At 37.2% G+C, this 24,420-nt stretch overlaps 1 protein-coding gene across 8 annotated transcripts in view; it reads right to left on the bottom strand.

Moving 5' to 3' along the window:
• Positions 1–24,420, bottom strand: part of Mitf (melanogenesis associated transcription factor) — a 217,338-nt gene that overhangs the window by 80,390 nt on the left and 112,528 nt on the right. For 3 of the 8 annotated variants that reach the window (XM_004629491.2, XM_004629492.3, XM_023713287.1), the window contains exon 2: positions 7,474–7,723. In XM_004629491.2, the coding sequence (XP_004629548.1) occupies positions 7,474–7,723 (250 nt within the window). Of the gene's footprint in view, positions 1–7,473; positions 7,724–21,059; positions 21,177–24,420 lie in introns of those variants that run through there. The other 5 variants (XM_023713284.1, XM_023713285.1, XM_004629494.2 and 2 more) reach the window with 4 other exon arrangements.

Below are 24,420 nucleotides of genomic sequence, written 5' to 3'. Positions count from 1 at the left end.
ACAGTCTTTCAAATCTGTCTTTAATTGTTGAGAGTGAGTAGGTAACATCTCTGAAGGAGATTCTGACCTTTTCATATGATGTAAGATACATTACAGATGACACTCAAAAGCAGACAGAAAAATAAGCAATACTGATGTTCCAGTTTTAAGTGCAAAAATATAGCAAACACTCCAATTCCATAGGGAAGAGGTATGGAGAAAAACTAAAAATGCAATCATAGCTTCAGGAGAAAATTCCTATTAAAAGTACTGTGCAAGTCTATAGAAGCATTTCAAAACTCACTTTATAGCAACACAAATATATTACTAAAATGTATAGAAATAGAAAGCATATGAGCTGCAATAGGCTGAACCATCAAGATCTTTATAAGCGATCTCTTGAGAATTTTTTGGATGCTGTTACAGAAACTTCCAGTCTAAATGAGTTTTAACCATAATCATCTCACTAAGCCAAAAAGTATCATCATGGTCAGTGTGGCTGAGAAGTCTTCTTAAACAGGATAAAACACAGTTAATTCATACGACATAACACAGAGACTCAGAGAAATACTCCAATCAATCAATGGCAAAAGCCCTAGCCTTGTATGGTAGTGCACATCTATAATCCCAGCACTCGGGAGGCTGAGGCAGAAGGTCTGCAGTGAATCTGAGGGCAATGTGTGTTGCACAGTGAGTTGAGGCCCAGCCTAAATGACATAGCAAAACCTTGTCATGCTCTTCTGCAGTTTCTGGCCTCCCACTTTACCATAATGTATTCTGTAATTATTTAGAAATGTTGAGGGTACATCTTTAAGCTCTACAAAACCACAGGGACATCACAGTGTGTGTTTTTAGTTGATGCTGGGGAAAGAGGTTAACTGTGGGATCAGGGGCTGGTGGAAATGTCTCAACTTTTTCCCCACAGAGAGGATGGGACTTATCCTACCCATCTCACAGTGTTGGTAAGGAGATAAAAGAGCTCAAAGAGACCAAATGCTCATCCTACCACCCAAAGTGCCCCATGACTAATGTCCCAGCATTCAACTGGCCCCAGTCACACCAGTTACTCCCAAAACTGTTTGAAGTGCTAGCCTGAAGCCATGCCATCAACAACTGTTCAGACCAAGGTTCCCACCACAGTGAGAGGCTGAACGTTGCTCTGTCCTGTAGGTCCTGGTCCCTCTCTCACTCTTAGCAGCTGAGCAGGGGCTTCACTGAGTAGCTCTGATCATTATTCCTCTTATTCTGATGACTTTACCTCTGTGTGTTGGTTCCCACTTCTTCAAAATGGGTATTACTAACAATTACACAGACCAGGTGTAGAATTAAATGGGTCAATGTCATCGGCCATCCTAAGCACAAGTATAAGCAATGTCTTGGGGAGACACAGCCCAGCCAGAATGCAGGGGTCTGATTTAAAGCATCTGTGATCAGAGTTCTTCAAGTACTTCACACAGAGAGGAGTGTGTAAGGGACACTTGACGTTCTACAGGAGTGTTTCTCAACCTTTTTTTCACTGGCATCCCCTAAGGGAGCATATGTCTCCTCTCTCAGAAAATCTATGAGATGACTACAGTGGTGACAAGTGGCTTCTGGAGACCATGTGGAGATCTTCTTCTGCTGCCTCCTCTAAGATCAGGTCTTCCAGGTGTCTCACTGAGCACAGCTGGTGCTCTAATCAAACCACCCAGATGCTATCCTACCATGAACTACACTGTAAAAATGGCTTCATTGTAAAAAGGGAAATCATTTGCAATCATTTCTACTTTGTGGCCAATATGACCAAGTGAAAAATGTAATCAGAGCAGACGTTTCACTGTTTTTAGAGAAGTGGAATTGATTCACAGACTTAATAAGATGGCATATTTTGTTGTAGGTAGTTGCTCCTCCTGCTATTCTTTAGGGTAGATAAAGAGCAAAACTCTAAGCCAAGAGAACAGCTCGAGAGAATATGCCAGTCCTGAGATTACTAACTTAGCACCCACAGGGCCTCAAGGGCAGCACGACACATGCCCAGTCAGTGCCAAGAAAGCTGACTCACACTTGTCCACCAGAACCATCAAGATCCTTTCAAAATAAATATCATAAACTCTGCTCAGCCTAGGGTAGAATGGGGAAGTTCTGAAGCATATTCTTAAAAGGAAAAACAACACTAAAGCAGGGAGAAACTTCAGTTGTTTTTTTCCACTTGCAAAATATGAACAAAGAGAAACAGAGTCATGTCTACCTGAGTGAACTACCTAACATAGTTCTGCAAAGCTTGCTTCCACAAAAGGCAATGGCAGGGCTGGAAAACAGAAAATGCCAGTAAGGTTGGACCCTATGCTGTTGATAGCAGTTGCCTCCAGGGAGCTTCAAGGAGCAAGCAGGTGGTAGGGATGGTCATTTTCCCATTACATTATTCTTCCACAACGTGTGTGTTTATTAAAGGTAAATGAGCACTAACTATAATTTTTTAAAGTCAATAAAATTATTTTTAAAAAGAAAATAAACCACCATAAATGTGACACTGAATGTCACCATATTAAAGACACTGCAGGCAAATGAGATCTCTAGGAGAATGAGAGGCATTTGTGGAACCTAGAAATGGAATCCCTTTCTTGTCCCAAACAAGGACACTCATACCTTGTAGACATTGAGACACTTAGATTGATTCAGAAATGCAAGGATCTACCAGTGTGTAAGTGTACCCTGAAATCAAGACTAACAGGTTGTTTGTATATGACATAATGTCTGGGGAGACAAATATATGATGGCTCATGAATGAATGAAATACACTAGTAGAAACCTCAAATATTACAAGTCCTCTCATAGGGACAGCACCTTAAGGAATGGATCCCCTAAGGAGCCAAAGTAAGCTGATCTGTTCAGGCTTCCAATAGCCACTGTGAAGCTGTCAAGGTTTTGTATTCCTGGTGAAATAATCAGGAGAAAAATCTAAAAGTGAGTGTAAGAAAAATTCCTTCTGCCAATCCATTACAAATCACCACACGAAACTACCCCATGGTTTTTTGTATTATAGCTAAAAGATGAGCCATTCTTTGAACATTCTATTCCAGGTAGATCCCCTCATTTATAGAGCAAAACTGGCAATATGGTCATTCACTTTTTCCCTCACTTACACCAGAATATTTTCAAACTGAAGCAGTATTGATGAGAAAGCCGACAAATAAATGTCCAAGCAAATTTAGTTTACAACACGGAGGATCCTGGTAGAAGTATTTTTGTATGTCATGAGCAGAAATCACTTTCTAACTGCATAGTAATTTTTCTAATTCCTGAGATGATTTGGAACAGGACAAAAAAATTAAAATAAACTTCAAACTACTCCAAATATCTCACAGTAACAAAAGGTATTTTGTTCCTTTAAATTCATATAATCTTCATCAGAAGCAGAGCACAAAACTTCAATGTATGGAGTAGGTTTATTCCAGAGAGAACACCTGGCTGGCCCTTAGATTCCTAAATTTAAAAGAGGGGGTAGGAGGGAGAGAGGAAGAGAGACAGGGAGAGAGGAGCAAGGGAGAGAGGAAGGGCAAAGGAAGGAAGTATGCGGGGGAGAGGGGGAGACAGAGACAGAGAGACAGAAGTGGGGGCAGAGGCAGAGGCAGAGACAGAGACAGACGGAGATGGAGACGGAGACAGAGAGACAGACAGGGAGAAAAGATTCTTAGAAATTCCTTACAAATTGTTTAACAAAAAAATATTTTCAGAGCCAGGGAGATAGCTCAGTAAAATAAGCACTTCCCTGGCAAGTACAAGGGTCTGAGTTCAATACCCAGTTCCACAAAAAAAAGAAAAAGAAAAATATTTTCAAGTTATGAACTTGCACAATCCATGATAGAACAGTTGGGAAAAGATATCATGATGAATTTGCCAGTCTATGATACCAGACTAAGCACATGTTTCAATAATCAATCAAAGGCAGAGAGAAGAGCCTGTAACAACAGATTTCTGATGAACGTGTACACATGAACTTGGTAGTACCATGATGCTTTAGTTTGGAGACTTACCATGTCTGCAAAATCTGTATCTGCTTACCTTGCTGTTTTTGTTTTAGTTTACTTTTTTTTTAATCTATGTCAATTTTCAAAACTTAGTTTAGTGTGACTTATATGCTAATAAAACCCATCTCTAGGAGAAATCACTTCCATCAGTAGTTCTTAATGAGTTTGTGTTTCGTTCACAATTCAAAACACAGGGTAAGTTCACAAATGCAAAAAAACCCCAAAAAACCTGTATTTTGCATTCCAAGTGTTGCTTCATTTATGGTAAAGAGGCATCTTTAAATTACCATACTCAATTGGGTAAACTTGTTCTTAAGAAACCTAGAAAAGGCAAATATATTTGTGCAAGGTAAATATATAAAGTGATAAGGCTCATTATTCTATGTCATCCAAGCTGAAAATAAGATCAATTAACCTGTAAATTAATGAAATCCACAAAAAACTAGAGTCTAGCCCTGTAGCATCCTGAGCTTACAGTCTCTACAATAACCATTAGATGAGGAGTGAGTGACACGAGTTTCCAGTCTCTGCCATGAATTCCAACTGGTTCTTAGTGGCCCAGATGTCAACAATTTTTAAACAAGATTCATAAAGTTTCATATTTTAATTACAACTCTGCCAAAGAGATTAACCTGGAAGCAATAATTTGGCTTTGCAAATCAGTAATTCAATCAATAGTGGAATTCTGATAAATTGTGTGTGTGTGTACATATGGGCGTGCAAGTTAGAACTATGGTCTTTCTTCTTTCAAGGTTGTACAAAACAGTTAAGCAATGCAAAGACTTAACCAGGGGTTCTCCAGCACAGGATGAAAGGTCAAGCTGTACCTACTTTCAAGGATAAACAGATATATTCTGCTTCAGCATTTTTTTTTTCATACCAGGGATTGAACTCAGGATTGAACTCCCTGCACTTGCCAGGTAAGCATTTATTCTATTGAGCTATCTCCTTGGCCCTTTAATGCTTTAGCAATTTAAAACTTTAAAATTAAATGAAGAATTTACTTAAGAAAGTATTCATTCAATACGATCTAATCATTATACACAATACACTTAGACAATCAATTTTTAAAGAATGTACATTTAAGAAAAAAGATCTTAGGTTAAGCAAATTAACAATTTATTTCATAAAATTATTTTATAATTTAAAAACTACAAAGGGGAAAATAAAATACCACATTTTTCTTGTGAATATTTGTATAATGAATACTTTGTAATATTTTCATATACAAAACTGGTGAAAACATGTAAATTATCTCCATAAAGTTCTAAGTCTTAAGCAACTGAAACAATCACTTATGATACTTTACAAATTGTATTTGAATTCCTTAGAATAATGCCTTAGATGAATGAGATCCTGTTTTTATTTAGTCCTTCATTTAAGGGCACTACATCTAGTCTAAATAGTATCAAACCTGTCCGGACTGTCACAGCAACAACTCTGCTACACAACACATGTCACTAGTTTATTGAACTGAATTATACAAATGTAAAAGTTAAATGGTGATGAAATGTATTCAGGATGAGATATAAATGTACCAACTGCCCATTTCTGGTCAAACTGCCTTTCAGGTTTAATAATTTAGTTGTACTTTAACTGTGGACATTTTCCTGGTATTTCTAAACTGAGAGTTGCAGTCCAATCCACTGCTTCCAGGGCATACTAACACACAAGGAAAAAGAGGAATATTATTCAAAATTATTTGACATAGAGTCTAATTTTAATGATTTTAATACAAGAAATATTTTAACATTTCAAAATTACATCTACTTTTAAGACACGAAAATGATATCTTAGCACACCTGCATTTGGATAATTTTTCTACCATTATATACAACTGTCCTAATAGGAAATTTGATTTCTATTTAATATAAAATGAAACATCGGGGCTGGGGAGATGGCTCAGTAGAATAAGCGCTTGCCTGACAAGCGCAAGGACCGGAGTTCAATCCCTGGTTCCACCAAAAAAAAAAAAAAAAAAGACACATTACCTTTAAGTTGATACATAGCAACATTAACTCAAATTCATGTTATTTCTTCTAAAATTTCTAAAAATTGCTCTTCAGATTAAAAGTAGATTCTGATTAATAAAGCTGACATACTTCTTCATATCTTGCTAATATTTAATTTATACAAGCTTAAATAAGGTATAAAAAAACAACTATGACTCAAGCCACACAAAACAACTTCAACGTATAAAACCTTTAAATAACATTTCTCAGTTTTCAACCAAGCAAAATAAAAAGAACCATATATTATCTATTCTAAAGCAAAAACCTTCCCTGTACTTCACAAGATGCTAGGCAGGCATAAAAGATCCACTAATTGCAGCAATATCCAGAATTTCAAGCCACCACATCACAGTAAAATTTTATGCCCAACCCCTTGTTTTTACCCTAGCAGAGCTTCAGTTAGCTTCTCTGACTTTGATTAGTGTGTCACTTCATGTTAATAGTCTTTATAAATAAATTATAACTAACTTTAAAGTTGTTTTTAAAGAATTTCATTCCTACTTCCTGGTAAAGATTAAATATTGCTTCCTGATTATAACCCATCATTCCTGTTTACTTTAATTGTAAACTTTAAATAGTGTCAATTGTTTTTTCCTGAGCACACAAATGAATGCAAGGACCAACAATGAATCACTGGCTTGTAAAGCTCACATTGTTTAATGAACAGTAAGACTTGGTACCTTCAGAATGAATCAATCAGGTGAATGGGAAAAAATTGGAAAATAAGGAAGTTCCCTGCCTTTGTCAGAACCAATTATATTTCAGAATTGAAACGTTCATCACTACACAAGAAGTAGCTCCCTATGTGATGTGGAAGACACATGTGGGAGATGGGATTCTATCCTTAGATTTGTTACAACTCTCCTTAGTAATTAGGAAGCTGTATGTCCTGGATAGAATGATGCTAACAAGCTCCTGCAGTTTCTACTCTAGCAAGAAACCAGAGAGACCCAAAGCAGACAACTCACTTCAGTAAAAGGATTATGCCGTCTGGTTATTAAAGCACAGAAAGCTTGTCTACAATTTTACATCTGATGAGATTTTCCAAGAGTAGGATTCCACACCCAGCATGGTTTAGTAAGAAATCAAAGTGCGTCCATGGGATGTATTTAAGAAAAAAAAATTACACTAATGATAAGAGAAGGACTGATTCAGTTAATTTTTATGTTTTGAAACTTTCCACCCCAGAAGAATGGAAAGATGTCACTATCACAAATACCTATCTCTACTTGGGACTCCACACAGAGCACTGACATGCTCCCACCATCTATGGGGGTTACTCTTCCATTTCCAGTTACTTTGCATCCTCCTTTCAAAGTCTATAAGCTATGTAAGAATCAGCGGAATTGGCACTAATAAACATAATTCTGACGGACTCCTATGACCAACATAAATTCACATTCTCTAAAAGAAAACATTTGGAAAGTGGAAAAAGGAAGAAGGTTCAGTCCTACCACAGAGCAGTATGCACATACCTTAAGGACTTCCATCGGCACCTGGGTGGCAGAGGGAAGTGTGGTGGGCACACTGACGTTTATGGCTGGTGTCTGACTCACAGGCACTCTCTGCTGCATGAACTGGGCCGCCTGCAGCTTCTGTTGCTGCTCCCTGCGCTCCTGCTCCTGCATCTGCTCACGCATGAGTTGCTGGCGTAGCAAGATGCGTGATGTCATACTGGAGGAGCTTATCGGAGGCTTGGAGGCCCCAGGATGCTCCGCGGAACTGCTGTGGGAAAACCAAATGCACACAACATTTAGTTTCCTAATGAGTCCCTTCATTTACATTTTGGGGTATCCTAAATGGCAACAAACTATGAAATGAGCCTGCACAAATATAATCAAGTCACAGAACGGTACTCCACATAATTGAAAATCAAGAGGTGACAGGATTTTAGTCATTAGTAGTTGAATTAAAATAAGTCAGCTTGATTGCATCCAAGCATTTTTATCAAGCCACTTAACTTGCTTTTTTTTTTTTGACATTTTATACAGCACACTACTCATCACCACCAAATATAGTGCTGCCATATGCAGTGTCAAGCCATGAGTCTTAATGGCACCCAAATTTAAAAATAAATTGCCTGACTTGCTTTTTGAAATAACTGACTTTAACCTAACAAGTACTCCTACATGTTGTCTAAATTCCTTGAAGACCTCTAAAATATTTTGCAGCAAAGAATTATTTAAACAAAGGGTATAGTTTATTGTGGAAAATATTTTTAAGACACAGGAAGTAAAAACCATTAATGCAGGAAGCATTCTGACCAGACTCTTAACGCTGAACTCAACCCCAGTCTGGGGCAAGGGGGCAGAAAACAGTCTCCTACTTTTCTTTGTACTGTCTTTTCCTCCAGTTCATCTCAGCATGTCATGGTATGGAGTGCTCTGCTATGAGGCCCACTTGTAATGATTTTAAGACTTCCTCTGCTCAAAGTTATTTAAAATGCTTAAACACTCATTAAAAATTAAGAATAAAAGACCTCATAATTTTTGTAAGTACATTTTTGGTTGCTCATTTGGGCAACTCTATGATATCAACAAATTAACCCTCAGTCTGCCTTAGTTGTCATACTTGGCATAGAAGTATGCACCCACTTATAAAAGAGAAGTGTGTTTTTGTACTTCTAGTACATCATTTGCATCTAAAAGCCCCCATAGGGCTTTGGTAACGATTAAATAAAACGATGCACATAATTTCTTCATACAATGAGTATCATGTAGCATTACTTCAATAAATGTTTACTGTTGTTATTAATGTTAACTACAATTTTTCCTTAATATATTTCTCACAATATAACTTTTAAATCTCTGTGAAAGATAAATAGCATAACACCTTAGCATCTGGAATCACATAAAAATAACATTTGAGAAAACACTGGCTCTTCAAGAGAGGCATCTGCCCTTGACTTTCCTCCCTTGAGTCCAGACTTCTCCCAAGGCAAACTAAAGCCTTGAAATCAACAACCATCCCTATAAGCTCCTTAAGGACAGGAGCCTGCAGATTCTGCAGGAATGTGCCCTACGATGCCGATGTATTTGTTTTGTCCTCACATGGCCCCAGAAAATCTACATAGTAAAATTATATTAGAAGTTCACTCATTTCCACCATCAGAAATTAGTTCAGTGAATTGTAATGGGTTTACACAACTTAATACTATTCCATTATTAAAAATGGTATAGAAATATTTTTATTGATATGAACAAAGCTATAGAATTCAATAAATTTTAAAAATATAGACACAAAACTTCCTTTAAAAATGTTCATTAGAAGACAAAGAATAATGATAATGTCACTCTAGGCCAGTGGGGGCGAATGATGGCACATGTGCCACAGAAAGCTGTTTACAGCACTGAAAGCTCTAAAAGGTTCCACACCCCTGCCTAGGCCATTGCTGGTAAATGTTACAATTCTTTAAGGAAGCAACCTAATGTTATTTTTAAAAGCTATAAAGTTGTTCATTCAACTGGATTCAAAAATTTCTCTGATGGACAATTTTCCTAAGTAAATAATTCAAATTGGAAAAACTGACATTACAAATTCTTTACAAATTATAAAAGATTCTGAATCACGTAAAATTTTCCTATAAATCCTAGGAATGTTTAAGTAAACATGAATTCAATAAAATCCTACACATTTTTTAACATTGAACAACAGAGCCAAGTAGGAAATACATGGAAAAAGAGTAAATTATGAAGTAGAACACAAAAATGTCCTGACATTCTGGTTTCAAATAGGTATGGCATCTATCCATCCATCCATCTATCCCCAGACATAAAATGTGTGGCAAGGAATGAGCAGCAGTGATTACACTTGCCAGTGGAATTGTAGGCACATTTACTTTCTTCACTTTTTCTCCTCTAAACCACAAAGCTGTAGAAAGGAGATTTCGCTAGAAGAAAGGAGATTAGACTCATCACATACAGCATTTTGTCAGGAGGAAGGAAAAACTCGTTGGCTCTATAAGATGTTTTCAGCATCCCAAGAAAAGCAAAGCTTCTTTTCTTCATCCTCCCTTCCCCCATCATGCCACGAGAAAGCAAACCTTAATACCTTGCCTACTGCTTTAATACACAGACTCCTCCACATAGCAAGAATGCACCCCAGCCATTACTCTAGTCATTTAAAACTATTCACTTCCTAATAGGCTACTAAAAGAGCATCAGAAGAAAATGTATTTTTCCAGTTTTGAGTATGTGTTCAAAGCTCAAATGTACTTTCCTGAGCCCTGGGGTTGGGGGCTACTTAAAATAAATAAATAAATGATTGGTCTTACTATTCAAAGCCTGTCAGGTCCAAACATTTCCAAAGAGACTGATCCTTTTGATAAAACTAGGAGCAAACCTTTGTGCAGTAGCAAATGCAGCTGTGGAATAATCGCACTAATTAGCTGCACAAGACAAGCCATTGGCTGTGATACTAGGGGGAAAATCCTTTCAATTAACAGTAAAGCATTCCAGAGACAAATTAAAATTACTAGTTATCAACCACCCTAAGGTTTCATACTTGAAAGTCAGAAATATCATTTAAACATTTTCTGAAGTCTATTGGGGGGGAAAGAAAAAAGGAAAAGAGGTATACAGACAGGTGCAAATAAATTGAAACACTACTAAAGAATACAGCAAATGTATTTTTACATCTATGTAATTATAATGAAGTTCAGCTAATTAATAATTTTTAACAAATCTTCCAAAAAGTACAAAGGAAGGATCCCAGTCATTTTGCAGCACAGATCCACACCTTAAAGGACCTTTCCATATTGTAAAAGATAACTCCCAGATTCTCAGCTTTCCTCTCTTTCAAATATCCTTTCTTTTAGAAATAATTGAAGCTGCAATTATCACCTAACGCAAATAAATGAAGGCACCTATACTTCAGCACCTTAGGACAAATGAACATAATGTTTTAAACTCAAAGTTTTGGCTAATGTGAGAATATTCCAGGTGACTATCATGCTTACTTTTAAAATATGAAGACCTGATGCCAAAGAGATGTCCAAATGTATTTAATTTTAAAAGTGAACTGAATCATCCCAGGCCCATGAATCTCAACCCTGGGTAGATAATCCTAATTCCACCAGTCTGATTACTTTTAATCAGATTACGTAAAGGTCATTTATGCAACAAACAGTTACTGCCAGGTGCTGGGAATACCTGGCTTCTAACCTCATAGTTTAAAGCTATGGTCACAATTCATTCTTCAAGATGTCCTAAAATTAAGTAAATTATCTAGATGGCTGGAATCCTATCCAGTTCCACATGGGATGGTGTCCATCTCACCCTCAGAAATGAAAGCCAACTGGCACAGAGGCAAATGCTCTTACTGGCACATGCCCAAATCACTGCAGCCAGCCACACAACTCTCCTGACAGTGGGAACTGCTCCATGTGGGCTCAAAGAGGGAGGTCATTAACTGGACTCAGATTCAAGGTCCATCACTGTTGAGAAGCCTGGTCCTTAGTAAGCCACTTAACCTCTCTGGAGTTTGTACAGTCCATCTCTCAATATACTAGAGGTAGTGTGTGGGCTGATGTTGGCTACACTAAAGTGAGCTACACAGTTGATGGACTATAGTGGGTGCATAAAAGGTGGCCACTAACTGCATCTCAAATGCCAACCTTTATTGGCGAATCTATGTTTCAAATGTCAAAGTCCTCACTCTCCCGTGATACAGGTATATCATAAAGGTACTCTGAATTATCTTATATCTTTGTTAATCTAAATGGTTTACACCATTGCCTTCATCAACCACTGAAATACCATACTTTGTCTCAGAAATTCTATGAAGTTTAATACTTCAGCGCCCCATCAAGGTCTGCTTGACCCCCCTCCAACCTTTGACAATGATACCAGAACCCTTTTATTTGACCCTATGAATCAATCTTCCATCTCCATATCACACTCCTCCATGGCAGGAATCTGATGTTAAAACCCAAAGAGGCTGAAAGAACTTATTAAACATTCCCTGGCTCCTTTGTTCAATTCCTCAGGCAGAACATAGTTGCCCCATACTAATCTGTAACTGTAGCTAAATCTCTATACACTTTGGTTTTCCTTGTTACAAAGAATGCCAGCATTGCAGTGAAGAGTGAAATTCAAAAAGTGATATGAAAAGCTTAACCCAATGACTAGAAACAGTAGTAAAAATTATAGTATTAAGCCACAAACTTGCTACTTTTTGACATAAGATTTTCTTTTGAGTCTATGAAAAATTCTGGATCATAGAAGGTATGTTGTATAAAGTGCAGGCAATCTTAGTTTAATTCTGAGAACTTGGGAAACTTCTGCAGAGATACAGAAAAGACAATTTAATCTGCAATTCTCTCATAAGCCATCAAGAATTTTAGTCCTTTTCTGCAATTAAACAAACAACATTCTGGTCATCCATTCGATAGAGTTCACAGCTGAGTAAATGTTCTCTTGGTAGTGGGGCAGGGTTACTTAGGCCCAGGAAGGCACCGTGGTGGCATTTCAGGCACTGCACTCAGCAAGTTGCACATACATTGCACACGTACAGCTGTAAGCTCCAGCTGTCCCCAGATGCATAAGGCTGGCTGCAACAGAAACAGCCAAGGACTCTGGCTAACATAAAAATGTCCAGTCCCATTGCCAGAAGCTTTGATTTCAGTTTACATAAGTCCCAGGGACTGATACACCTATAAAAAGTCTGCAGCTGATTCTGAGAAGTTGGCCATATTTGGAGACTAATAGTAAAAATATCGAAGACCATGGATCTATTTACTATGAGTGCTCAGAAATGAACCCACAACTCTGATTTGTAGAGGAAATCATTTTCTTCCATACCTGAGGAAATTCAGATGCCACTGCCTACCATGGGCCCAAACAGCGCCTGAAAAGCCCTTCTGATGATGAATTCACCAAATGGATGGGGTGAAACAAGCAGCACTGACCACTCCTGCCAAACAAGCTATGCAACCAAACAAAAACATCTCTCTAGAAACTGCCGAAGAATCCTGATGGTAGAGCATAACTATTTTATCATTAGTAGTGGGAACCAATAGGCAAAGTATAGAAACCATCCCTAACCAGACTTTAATGGAGAAAAAAGTCTTAAAAAAATTTAAATACATGCAGAAAACAAATCAGAGTTGGTAAAAGCCTGTGTGTGTGTGTGTGTGTGTGTGTGTGTGTGTGTATTTGCTGAATGACAGTGCTGGTATCTATCATTTTAGAATGATCATTATATCTATGATCTCAATCATTCCATCCTTTCCAAGGTGATTCAGGATGATTTTGCCAAAATATGTAGAGGAACCAAGTACCTCTGGGAAATGGTATCATCCTTTGTTTCAGTACTTTAAATAGCTGGGAATATGAGCCATGCGAATGGGAGGTATTAGGTGTCATAGTTTGATGTCAAACCCTGAGATCTTCAGGGCTTTTGTCATTACCAAACTTGGGTTTTAGCAGTCAAAGCAATAAATTTAAAACTGCCACAATTCCATCATTTCTTGGAGACTTTACCAATTCAGGTAATAAATAGTACAGATTTCTGGTACAAGGCAAATGAAAGAGGCTTACAAAATGTAGCATGTCTTTCTCCTTTTTATTCTTTCAACCAATATGAATGGGTTTTTTTGTTTGTTTTGTTTTTGTATTTTAGGGAAGGGTCTACAGGGTGTTCAGGGTCTCACTATTAGATTGGACTCATAGTGATCTGCCTGTTTACAGCCTCCCAAAAACTGCAATTATAGGTGTGCACCACCATGCCCAGTCTCAATTGTCTTCTCAGCATGCCCCAGGGGCAGGACCGGCAAGGCAGGCCTGGGAATCAAACCCCTGGCCCATGCACCTGTATGCAGGTGCTTTAATCTGCTGAGCTATTTGGCTGGCCCTCATGAATGTTTTTCAAATGCCAGGTGCTTCCAGATACTGAGGATGTCAAGGGTCTTAATTTGACAGTGGTCCTGTCTCTAAAGCTTTGTACCTCTCATTGTATGAAAGGAGGAAAATACTTTAAAAATTAAGAACCAGGAGCCACACAGAAGTTATGATACAAAAATCTTCACTTTCCAATACCAGACCCACAACTAGCTGGTAAAAATGGAAGATTCTCTGTATCTGTTTAGGATTCTTCATGGTCTTTAAACTAGACCTTTATTGGGTTCCAGATATGATTAATCTCAATAATATATTGGGTCAAAATCAAAGAGAAGCTTTATACTTCCAATACAACTATACTCTTCAAAAGAGGGTACAAAACATCATACTTTGGGGAGCAGATAGAAAAATTCAAACGTTTCTTTACATGCACTTTATCTCATTATTTCTGGTTTCTTTTTGTACATGTAAACATATGTGATATATTAGTACAGTGGCACATATACACATAAAGACACACGTAATCTACAAATGAAATACATTAGTCGGGCTTGCTGACCAAAAAATAATTAACTAGATGTTATCGTTAAATATGTTTAGTGACCTTTGTAATACATGAACATTGCTCTTCCAGGCAATATTCATCACCAGACTTTCTTTAAAATTCATTTCAATGAGAAAGAAAAGATGAAATAGCAATGAAACAGTTTCAAAACAGGTTAGTAGGACAGTTACAATAATTAATACATTGCATATTGTTGTCTTTACAGTAGTTATTCAAAGGACAAGATACAGACATATCTTGTCTAACCAATATTAGTACAAAACTTTCTTCTCAATGAACTAAAAGTAGCTATATATCTATCCTATCTTGTATATGCATTTATATTTTTTCACAACAAATGGTCCTTTATATCCTTTTTTTTTTTGTTCTGTCAGAGATGGGTGTTCCACTCTAGTCAGAGGAGCTGTATTTGGAGAAGTCTTTAAAGGACCTTTTCATACTTGATGCCAGACCACAGATTGTAGGTACTTGAATTCAGCAAAATAACCCAATATAGTCCAATAGTCCATAATAGTAGTGAGCTATCAGCACAGCTGGCAATTGTCTGAAGTTGCTGACTTGAGCCTTTTATAGCTCAGCATAATAATACAGCTTTACTTTTTATACCTTGTGGTTACACTATTCTGCTGTATGGTTAATACCAAGTTAAAGCAAGACCTATATAACTAAAAATGTTGATAAACTGTGCTCATTACTACCAAGTTGTTCCCACTTTGATACATTCCAAAAAAGGAGAATGTTAACCTCTTACTGTAAAAGTTCAAACCAAGGACCCAAATTTTGCTGTTCCCTCATTGTATGGCCACGACTGATTCTCCTTTGCCACAGCTGCCACTGTGGGCTGGCACGCTCTTAACCCTGAATTTCTTTCAAAGGACTCACCTGAGAGCCAGACCATGAAAAGGGTATAAAGCAGATAAAGCTTAAGTATCCCACACTTAATTTTTCTCTCTTTCAAATCACACTTCCTTCCACTAGGCCACATGCTCAAATTCTTTCTTACTCTGTACAACTATGGGATTTCATTCACGTCTAACTATTATATTTTAAAATGCTCTCAAAATTTCATGTTCTATATCATATATTTTTTTTAATTCCAAAGTAGGAATATGTAATGACAGCATCAGACATAAATATGAGTATGACCTAGAAAGAACTTTATAAAGGCAGAAAGCCCTTCTATCCCTGTTGAAATGATATAGTCCCAGTCCCAAGGCATGTTCACTCCAGTGGTCTAGACAACACTGGAACAGGGCAGTAGAATGCTTAAAAGTCTTACAATACCATCACTTCACAGCTGCTGCATATATAGGGCATATCAACCAAGATCCAAAGTTTGCAACACAGTGATGAAATCCAGATAACAGTACAAAACTATGATGTAAGGGGCAGTGAATGGGTGCATTTGCCTCAATTTACAAGGCAAAGTTGCACCTGGCACTGAGGCTTCAAGTGATTATATATCATACATGGCCCATCCTATCCTACTTCTTTGAGAAATTATCCTGATTTCACCTAGAAGAAACAGTTTTACCTACCAGGTTTTGGTGTTGGTACTGCTTCCAAACATGGAAACAAAGGCCAGACTTGGAACGCCATCTCTCCTAGGCAATATCCATTAGCAGACCTTTTTTTTTTTTTTTTTTCCTAACTTTGACTCATTACTCCCAACATGTTCCACATTTATATATTCCAACAAAGGAGAACGTTAGCCTCTTACTAAGAGTCTAAACCAACAATATGAATTTTGCTGTTTCGTCACTGTATGACCACAACTGATTTCCCTTTGGTCACAGAGACTAACTCAGGGAGGAGCTTGTGACCAAAGACATCTGGACTCACATTTATACTTTTTCCTGGAACTATTAGGATAAAACAACTTTCAACACTGAAATTTGGAAAGGAGACAAGAAGATAAATCTGGAATTGCCTAGGTCCATCTAGAATAAAGTCAGATTAGATGAAACAATAATGAAAACTGAAAGAAAGGAAAGAGGACTGACAAGAAGGCAGCTGTTTGGATGGCACTCAGTATCTAGACAAACCATCCCTGAAGTCTTGACAACAATGGACTAAACTTAATTTTTGATTCACAAAGGTCTATCCTTTTTTGCTTTTGCCTAAGTCAGTTTGACATGCCCTCAAATCCCACAGTTGGTTTTTGTGATACTTTAAAAAATATCAGCAGTTCTTAAAAAAAAAAACTCCAATTTCATCTTAAGATCTATAATTAATTTTTGGATTGTCTTTGAATTTTGGGGGATCTGATTTTTTTTAACTCTTCATATAGTGTAGGTAAAAATCCTTTGTCTGAGGTATAGTTGGCTAATATTTTTTTCCCAATTTGTGGGTTTTCTTTTCACTCTGTTGGTGATTTCTTTTGAAGTGCCAAACACTTTAATAACAAAAGATGCCAGTTTTTGATTCTTTGAAAATAGTTATTTCCACGCAGCTGGGTTTTGGTTCATGAATTCTTTGCCTACCCCTATGTCTTTAAGCTTTCTACCTACTTTCTCTTCTAATAGATTTGGTATTTCTGTTTTAATTATTTACATCTTTGATTCATTTTGACTTTAGTTTAGTGCATAGGGATAGATATAGGTCTAGTTTTAGTCTTCTGCATATGGAAATTCAGTTTTTCCAGCACCATCTGTTAAAGAGGCTTTCTTCTAGTGAACATGTTTGTCCCCTTTGTCAAAGATAAGGTGGCTTGCATGTGTGGACATCACATTGTTTTCCTAGAATCAGAAACTTAAAGAGTAAATAAGACCCAAAAGGTACAATTGGTATTAGGAAAGGGAAAGAAAATTTCAAAAGGAAAGAATAACTGGGATGGGGAAAAGAAAAAAGAAAGAAGAGAGAAATATATATATATATATATATACACACACATACACACACACAATAGCTAAGATAATTGTATTTCTAATTTCTTTTTTTAAATTTTATTTTAAACAGTTAAAAAATAAAACCAAGTAATAAGAACAAAGACATAAGGCACCATAAGACAATAAAAGTGATACAGAATTTAAAAACAGAATAGGAAATTAACAATGGTTGCTATATTACACATTGTTATCAAATAAATTTGTTGCTCAAACTACCAGATATAGGCATGTAACAACAGTCAAATAGTTAAAACATTAACTCTACCTTTCTCTAAATCTTGAAATTATACTACTAATTTCTATTAGTTCATTGAAGGGAATAATTAGTGTTTATATTATTTGATCAATCTTACATTCCTTTATCTAGTAATCTGAGCAACTACTTTAAAGATAGCAATATGCAATATAATAAACATTGTTAATTTCCTGTCATCTTGTTTTTGAAATTCTGTAGTTTTTTTCTCCTTAAAATAAAAAATAGTCTACTAATCAAATAAGCTACAGGGTAAGTATGCTTTATCTAAAATGCTTGAGGTTGTGTTTTAGATTTTCAGATGTCTTCAGATTTTGTAATACTTACATATAAGGAGATACCCTGTAGATGGGACCAAAGACTAAGCGTGAAATTTATGTTTCATATCCCCCTAGACCCATAGACTGAAGGTAATTTAATATATTTACATATTTTTGACTACAACATAACACATGAAGTCAAGTAGATATTTTCACTGTGGCATCATGTCAATGCTCACAGGTTTTAGAACATTTCAGATTTCAGATTTTCAGATTAGGGATGTTCAACCTATAGCATCCCTTTTCTTACTTATTCCCTTTCTATTTTTGGTAAAATACTACCAACAACATTTCCAAGTTTTTCAGGAGCTAATTTGGCAACATGCCTAAGTTTTGTCAATAAGATTTAAACAGAAATATCATGAGGTACTTCTAAAAATTATGCTTTCAAAGATATTCTGTTTTGGATCTTTTATCATAAAGTCTACATAATCAGGCTGCTCTGGCTGGAGCACTGCGGACCACTGTGGGCTATGAGGATGAGACCCAGGTTTGAGAGTGAGACTGGTAGCACTCAGTGGAGTTAGTTCTATGGGCAGATATATTTATATGTTTTATGCATATTATAAATTTCCTGCCACATAGATAATATAAACATTTATTCAAGTAAATTCAGTGTCTCTACCTTAACAGATACTCTACCTCATAAAAACAAACAATAGTGTTGGAGGATCTTTTGTCAAACCACATGCTTGAAACATCCAGTGGCAGAACTTTTCCACAAATTCAGGTTTTCAAAATCAGGATAATTTCACAATCAGTTAATCTATTTAATATACTTTTCTATTTGTATACTTTAATAAACTTTTCTCATTCCCCAAGCTGTTGCCTTAAAATTAACAGAGAATGGGGCCCAGGGAACACATGTGATACACAAATAGTGTAACACCCAGAATAGATATGGTGCCTCAAAAGCTCAATTGTGGTACACACTGATATCCAGAACAAAAGGGAGACAGGGCAACTTCACTCAATACAAAAGCAGAGGAAGAAGTACTGATTCACTTAGTACTCAGGCAAAAATTCCTTCACTGTAAAAGATAAAAAATTAAGCCCTGAATCCTTAACACCTAGGTTGAAATCCTAGCTCTATCATTTCATAATTATATGACTTGGACAGAACTTTTTTTCTAACCTGCATACACCTTGGCTCTCCCATTTGCAAAATGGAGATGGAAAATGTCTCTTAGTCAAAAGGAGTTGTAAGAATTAATACAGGTAAGATACTCAGAACAGATCCCAGGAAAAATCTGCACAATAAGTAAAAGTCAATGAGTTCTTCTACACTGTGTCTTAATTCCTGAAATAATACCCTCTGAGCATTCCAGTGTTTCAAAACTAGTGAAGGCTGATTTTCAAAGAAGGCACAGCTCTAGAATGTTGCTTTCTGCTACAGAGTTCTTTTGTGTTTCTAGAAGGAAAAGCAAAACAACAATTAATTCTCAGGGTAGGGGGCCTGCCTATTAGCTCAGTTGTTTAAGTGCCTGCTTAAACAAAGCAGTCAGGCTCAGGATGCCATGGTTCAAACCCAGATAGTTACGCCAAACCAGAAATGCCCTGAAGGCATCTTGAGGCCACCAAAATCCCCCAAAAAACAACAACAACAACAACAAAATTCTCAGGGTGTGCACTCCACAAAAAAGTTAATAGGCAATGGCTCAGTGCCCAAGTTTTGTCCAAGATGTTTGCTAAGGATTTCATCCTGAAAGCTTAAGCATGTGGCAAATATTTTAACTTGAAAAGGAAACTCAAAATGAAGAATCAGTTTGGGTCTGGATTCCAGTTTGACATTAGTACTGTCCCAACACTACAAGGGAGTGGTGAGTTTGATCTGGCGATGGCACCATCCATTAACTTGCTTAAAATCAGTGTGAAAAACATTAGTGAGTTACAGGGTGCATCCTGTAGGGCATTAATCACAAGTAGCATACATCATCTCCCCAACTACTACCTGATTTATAAGGCAGAGCTTTCTAAAACTTCTAGTACAATGATATTTTAAAAATTACATCTACTTTGTATATAATATACTCCAGCATTGAAAAGATAAGTAATTAAGCTGTTTTAATGACACACTGAAGGAAAAATCTGAAGTCTCTGTAAAAACAAACCTTAGCAAAAATTGAAGCAAAAGAAATTAGGAATCATTTTTTAATTACCTTTTACAAGACCTTTTAAAGCTGTTTTAACTAAGAATGATGGACTTTAATCCACACTTAAATTTATGGGAGTTTTATTATTAAGAATCAAATTCTAAAAATAGTTCTGCAGTTCTCTTACTTCTAGTATTTTTCCATTATTCTTGCTTTCTTTATACATACCTTTGTAAGCTGCTGAACATAATGCTTCCCTGACTTAATCAAAACCTCTCTCATGACCCAGGAATGTTCAGTAAATAATTATTAAACTCCAGAGGTTGCTTTTGCATAAGTTGATTTGCTTGAATGCCTATTCACTTAGAGACACAGCTTTTAGTATTGTTTTAGAATCTTACAGCCTTACAGTGAAGGTAAATGTTAAAGGGGTCAGGGAACTGTTATTCACTTAGTATGTCTTCACTTTACTATTCCTATGAAAGTACTAATTTAAAACTTATTCTAAATTCATACAGGCTACATACATGTTTCTTAGTCTGAATCATTTTTCTTCAAAGAAACCATATATATTATATATGCATATATATGCAACTATATGCAAATGAGTTGCTTAGCAATGCAACTGTTACTACTGCACAGTCAGGAGGGAAAAAGAGAAAACCAAACATTCAAAGTGTTTATAATGGGACAAATTTGACAAACATTACTATCAAGCATGATGTTTTCTAGAAGAAAATTATTTTTTATTTATAACAAAGCTGAGCTGCAGTCTACCTCATAATCATAAATCAAGCTCTGCTAACTCAGATTTTTCAAGCAGCCAAGTTTTCTGTCATTACTAATTCAAGATCAATATTCAATTTTACATGAGAGGGCAAAGATAATAGGGTAACATTTCACACACACACCCCAATTCAATGTTATTCTTGTCATATTCAGCCACCAAAGGTTATGGCTGCAGCTGATTAAAGCCACAGTCACAAAATAACAGCTCCAGTATTTATAATTCCCAAACCTTCCCTTCCTCTGCCCCCCTTTAGAAAGAAAAAAATGTCCTTGTTAAGTGTCCTAGGATTATTTCCAGAATAAAACTTCACTTACAGATACAAGCTTTCAAAGGAGCATGGCATGAACATCTGAAATCTAAGAGCCTCCATCTTTTTTCCTTTAAGGTGTTCTGCAAGTCCTTGGCGAAGAGTGAAAGTCAAAGTTAGTTCTGGCACTGGCTGTGTCACTAGGGGTGGCTCCTGATAAGGCCCTGGAAACTCCAATCCAAACACGGCTCCACGCTAGAACAGTGCCTGGTGTCTGTCTGCAATAGCAGACCTGTTTAATCCAGTACCTACAGTACCTGAGGACAAACACGCTGGCTTACACTGCAAAGGGGGCTAATGCAAGGACCTGGGCTGCCAGAAAGCCACTCAGCAGCCAGCTGAACACCTGGGGATGCTAATTCAGCCTTCCAGCCTAGTTCAGGCTTGCAGGGGCTGCGTGTTATTAGAGAACTTGAAAGGAGAGGTACTTTCGTATAGTGCTGAGTTTTAACACTTAATGAACTCAAGATTCTGGAGGAGGGTGTGGGACAGCTCCTATCCTTTCTCATCTAGGAGATTGTAAGCATCAACACATCACACACCTCTTGCTATTTTACATCTGTGCACAAGCATTTTTGAAGCTTGATAATTAAGCACGCCCTGCTGCAGACAGGCTGGAGACCGAGCATTCCTCATCCTTAGACCTCAAGAAAGTAAAGGAGGGCTGTCCTTGCCTCATCCTGACTCTGCTTTTAACTCTGAGCACCATCTTTCAGGACATGTGCATCATTAGGACATACATCTGTATATTCTTAGACTGTCATCCAATTCAATTCTTAATGCACTGGCATATAAGAAGCAAAAATCAGCAATACAGTTTCTCTCATACAAAGAAACTTTAAAATGCAGAACGTTAAAATTATCATTATCAAATATTCATATAGCTTGTTCAGACTCAGCACACCAAAGATGTCTTATAGAGTTAAGAAAACATGTATGTTTCTCCCTACACACTATTCAAAGGTCAGAGTGAGGACAGCAAACAGACTAGCTGCGCATTTTGGGCAACTAACTTCACCTCTCTGGATCTATGATTCCATCGCCAAACTACATGCATAGAAAATAATGCAGTCATTAGAAACTATAATCAAACTTGAATTCTACAAATGAATGAAATTATCTTTTTAAAAATTGCCCCCCCAACAATAGAAAAGACCTAGCCAGAGGTCTCAGCCAAACAAATCCTTTTCATAGTCCACTCACAGATTCTTTCACTCAGTAAATATCCACGGAATACCTACTATGTTCCAAACACCTTTACATTAGAAAAAGTCTAGTGATAAATATTTAATAATCACCTATGTTCCTAATCATAAATGAGATAATAACTGCTGAAGCAGAACACAAACTTCAAATGTAAATGCCAGAAAGGCTCTCCTCAGGCAGGGACCCTTGGGTTGAGACTCCAATGTGGAGGGCCTGGGAGAAAGTTTTCCAGGCAGTAGCTGCAGCACATGAAAGAACTTGGAGGTGGGAAGCTAGCAGGAAGATCCATTGTCCCTGGAGGACAGAGTGAAAGAAGGATGCTACCCGTGAAACCAAAGCAGCATCCAAAACCAGGCCATGCCTGTTGCAGGCCAGGGAAAAGTCATCAATTTTTGTGCCAAAAGGATTAAGAAACCATCAAGAAGTTGTAAACAGGAAAGATGAGCTCAGATTTGAGTTTTCAGAAAGGTCTCTGGCTGCTAAGTTGAGAAACAATTAGAAGATGGGCAGGATTAACTATATAATGGTTCTTGTAGGAGATGACACTGTTTCATGAGGGTTGGGGAGAAGAGGCAAAATGGTGAGAAGCCGATAACTGTGGCAAAGCTAAGGATCAGTAATTAGAAGGAAGAGGAGAGCAGGAATCCAGGTCCTTTGTGCAACACTTGTGTTCATCAATGGTCACATCAATGGTCACTTTACATATGTCAGGTACAGTGCTAGGAAAAACAGAAGACTAGGATGTGCCACATTTCTCTTACCCTGTCCCTCTACCCCTCCTCTGCCTCCAGCAGGATACAGAGGAAAATCAAGAACATGGGTTCTAATGTCAATGTATCCGTGTTTATTTTTTTAAAAAGTTAATGTATTTGGTTGTTATAGGTTCTCACTATGCAGTTCAGACTCATAGTGGTCCTCCTGTTTCCAGCCTCCCCAGCGCAGGGATTACAGGCCTATGCCACTAGGCCCAGACACTGTGGCCAGCTCAACTGGCTCTGGGACTGGGGCTGCATAGTATGTGATGCCGGGGATTGAACCGAGGTCCCTGCACCTGCCTAAGCTGGCACTTTAGTCCCCTGAGATATCTTACCACCCCAATGTATCCACATTTAAATCCCATCATTTACCAATTCTTAGACTTCGTGCAAATTTACTAAACTTTCTCTGCCCTAGTATTTCACCTAACAAAGGGGGCAATGTGGGTGATTGCCCAAGAGGTTACTGTTAGAACTTAATGAGATAATATGTTTATATAACATGTTCAGAATAGTCTCTGACACATAGTAAGCTCTCAACAAAAAAAAATAAATACATGATTATGACTGAGATTAGCATTATACCTAACCCATAAATACTGACCCATGTAGAGAAGCAAGAGAAATGGAGCAGCAGGAAACAAAACAACAACAAACCATTGAGAATGTTAAGAATCAAGGTAAGAGGAGAGGACTAGGATGTACTGTATCAAGATCTTTGAGAGATTGAATTTTAAAAGATTAAGCCAGACTCTCTCCCACCTTGGGCAGTACTCGAAGCTGCATTAAATTACAAACACCAAACACCCTAGTAAGTTTTAGAACTGAAACCATGATTTATTACATGCTTACACACAGGGACAATCTGTGCTCTCATGGGCTGTCAAAGGTTCACCATGGAACCAGTGATGTCAGCCACTTGGCACAGCATGGTACCAAATGCTCCCTAGGCATGGCCAGCCAGTGACACTCTCTGATTTTTTTATTCTGTACAACCAACTACCTTAAGAAAAATTTCCATTGCCTGTTTCATAAATGTTTAAATAAATTAGTTTTCAGAGCTTTGTATTTAATATGTTAATGGTACTTTAGAAAGACTGAGATAACACTAGTGTTTTCAAGAATATCTGGATATAGCAATGACATATTCATCATGAAACCGCCTAAAATTTGACTTAAATGTGTACAGGCACTACCATTTACAAAGCTCATGAAATACATACATTTCCTAAATGCCAAACATTATCCCACAAGACTGGTGTGGTGGCGTGTGCCTGTAATCCCAGCTCTTGGGAAGCTGTAAACAGGCGGATCATTATGAGTCTGATGTAGTAATGAGACCCTGAACACCTTGTAGACCTTTCCTTAAAATACAAATATATATATATATATATATATATATATATT

Source organism: Octodon degus, unplaced genomic scaffold, assembly GCF_000260255.1.
Source record: "Octodon degus isolate 3935 unplaced genomic scaffold, OctDeg1.0 scaffold00030, whole genome shotgun sequence".
Classification (NCBI taxonomy): Eukaryota; Metazoa; Chordata; class Mammalia; order Rodentia; family Octodontidae; genus Octodon; species Octodon degus.
This window is presented reverse-complemented; position numbering and strand designations above follow the sequence as displayed.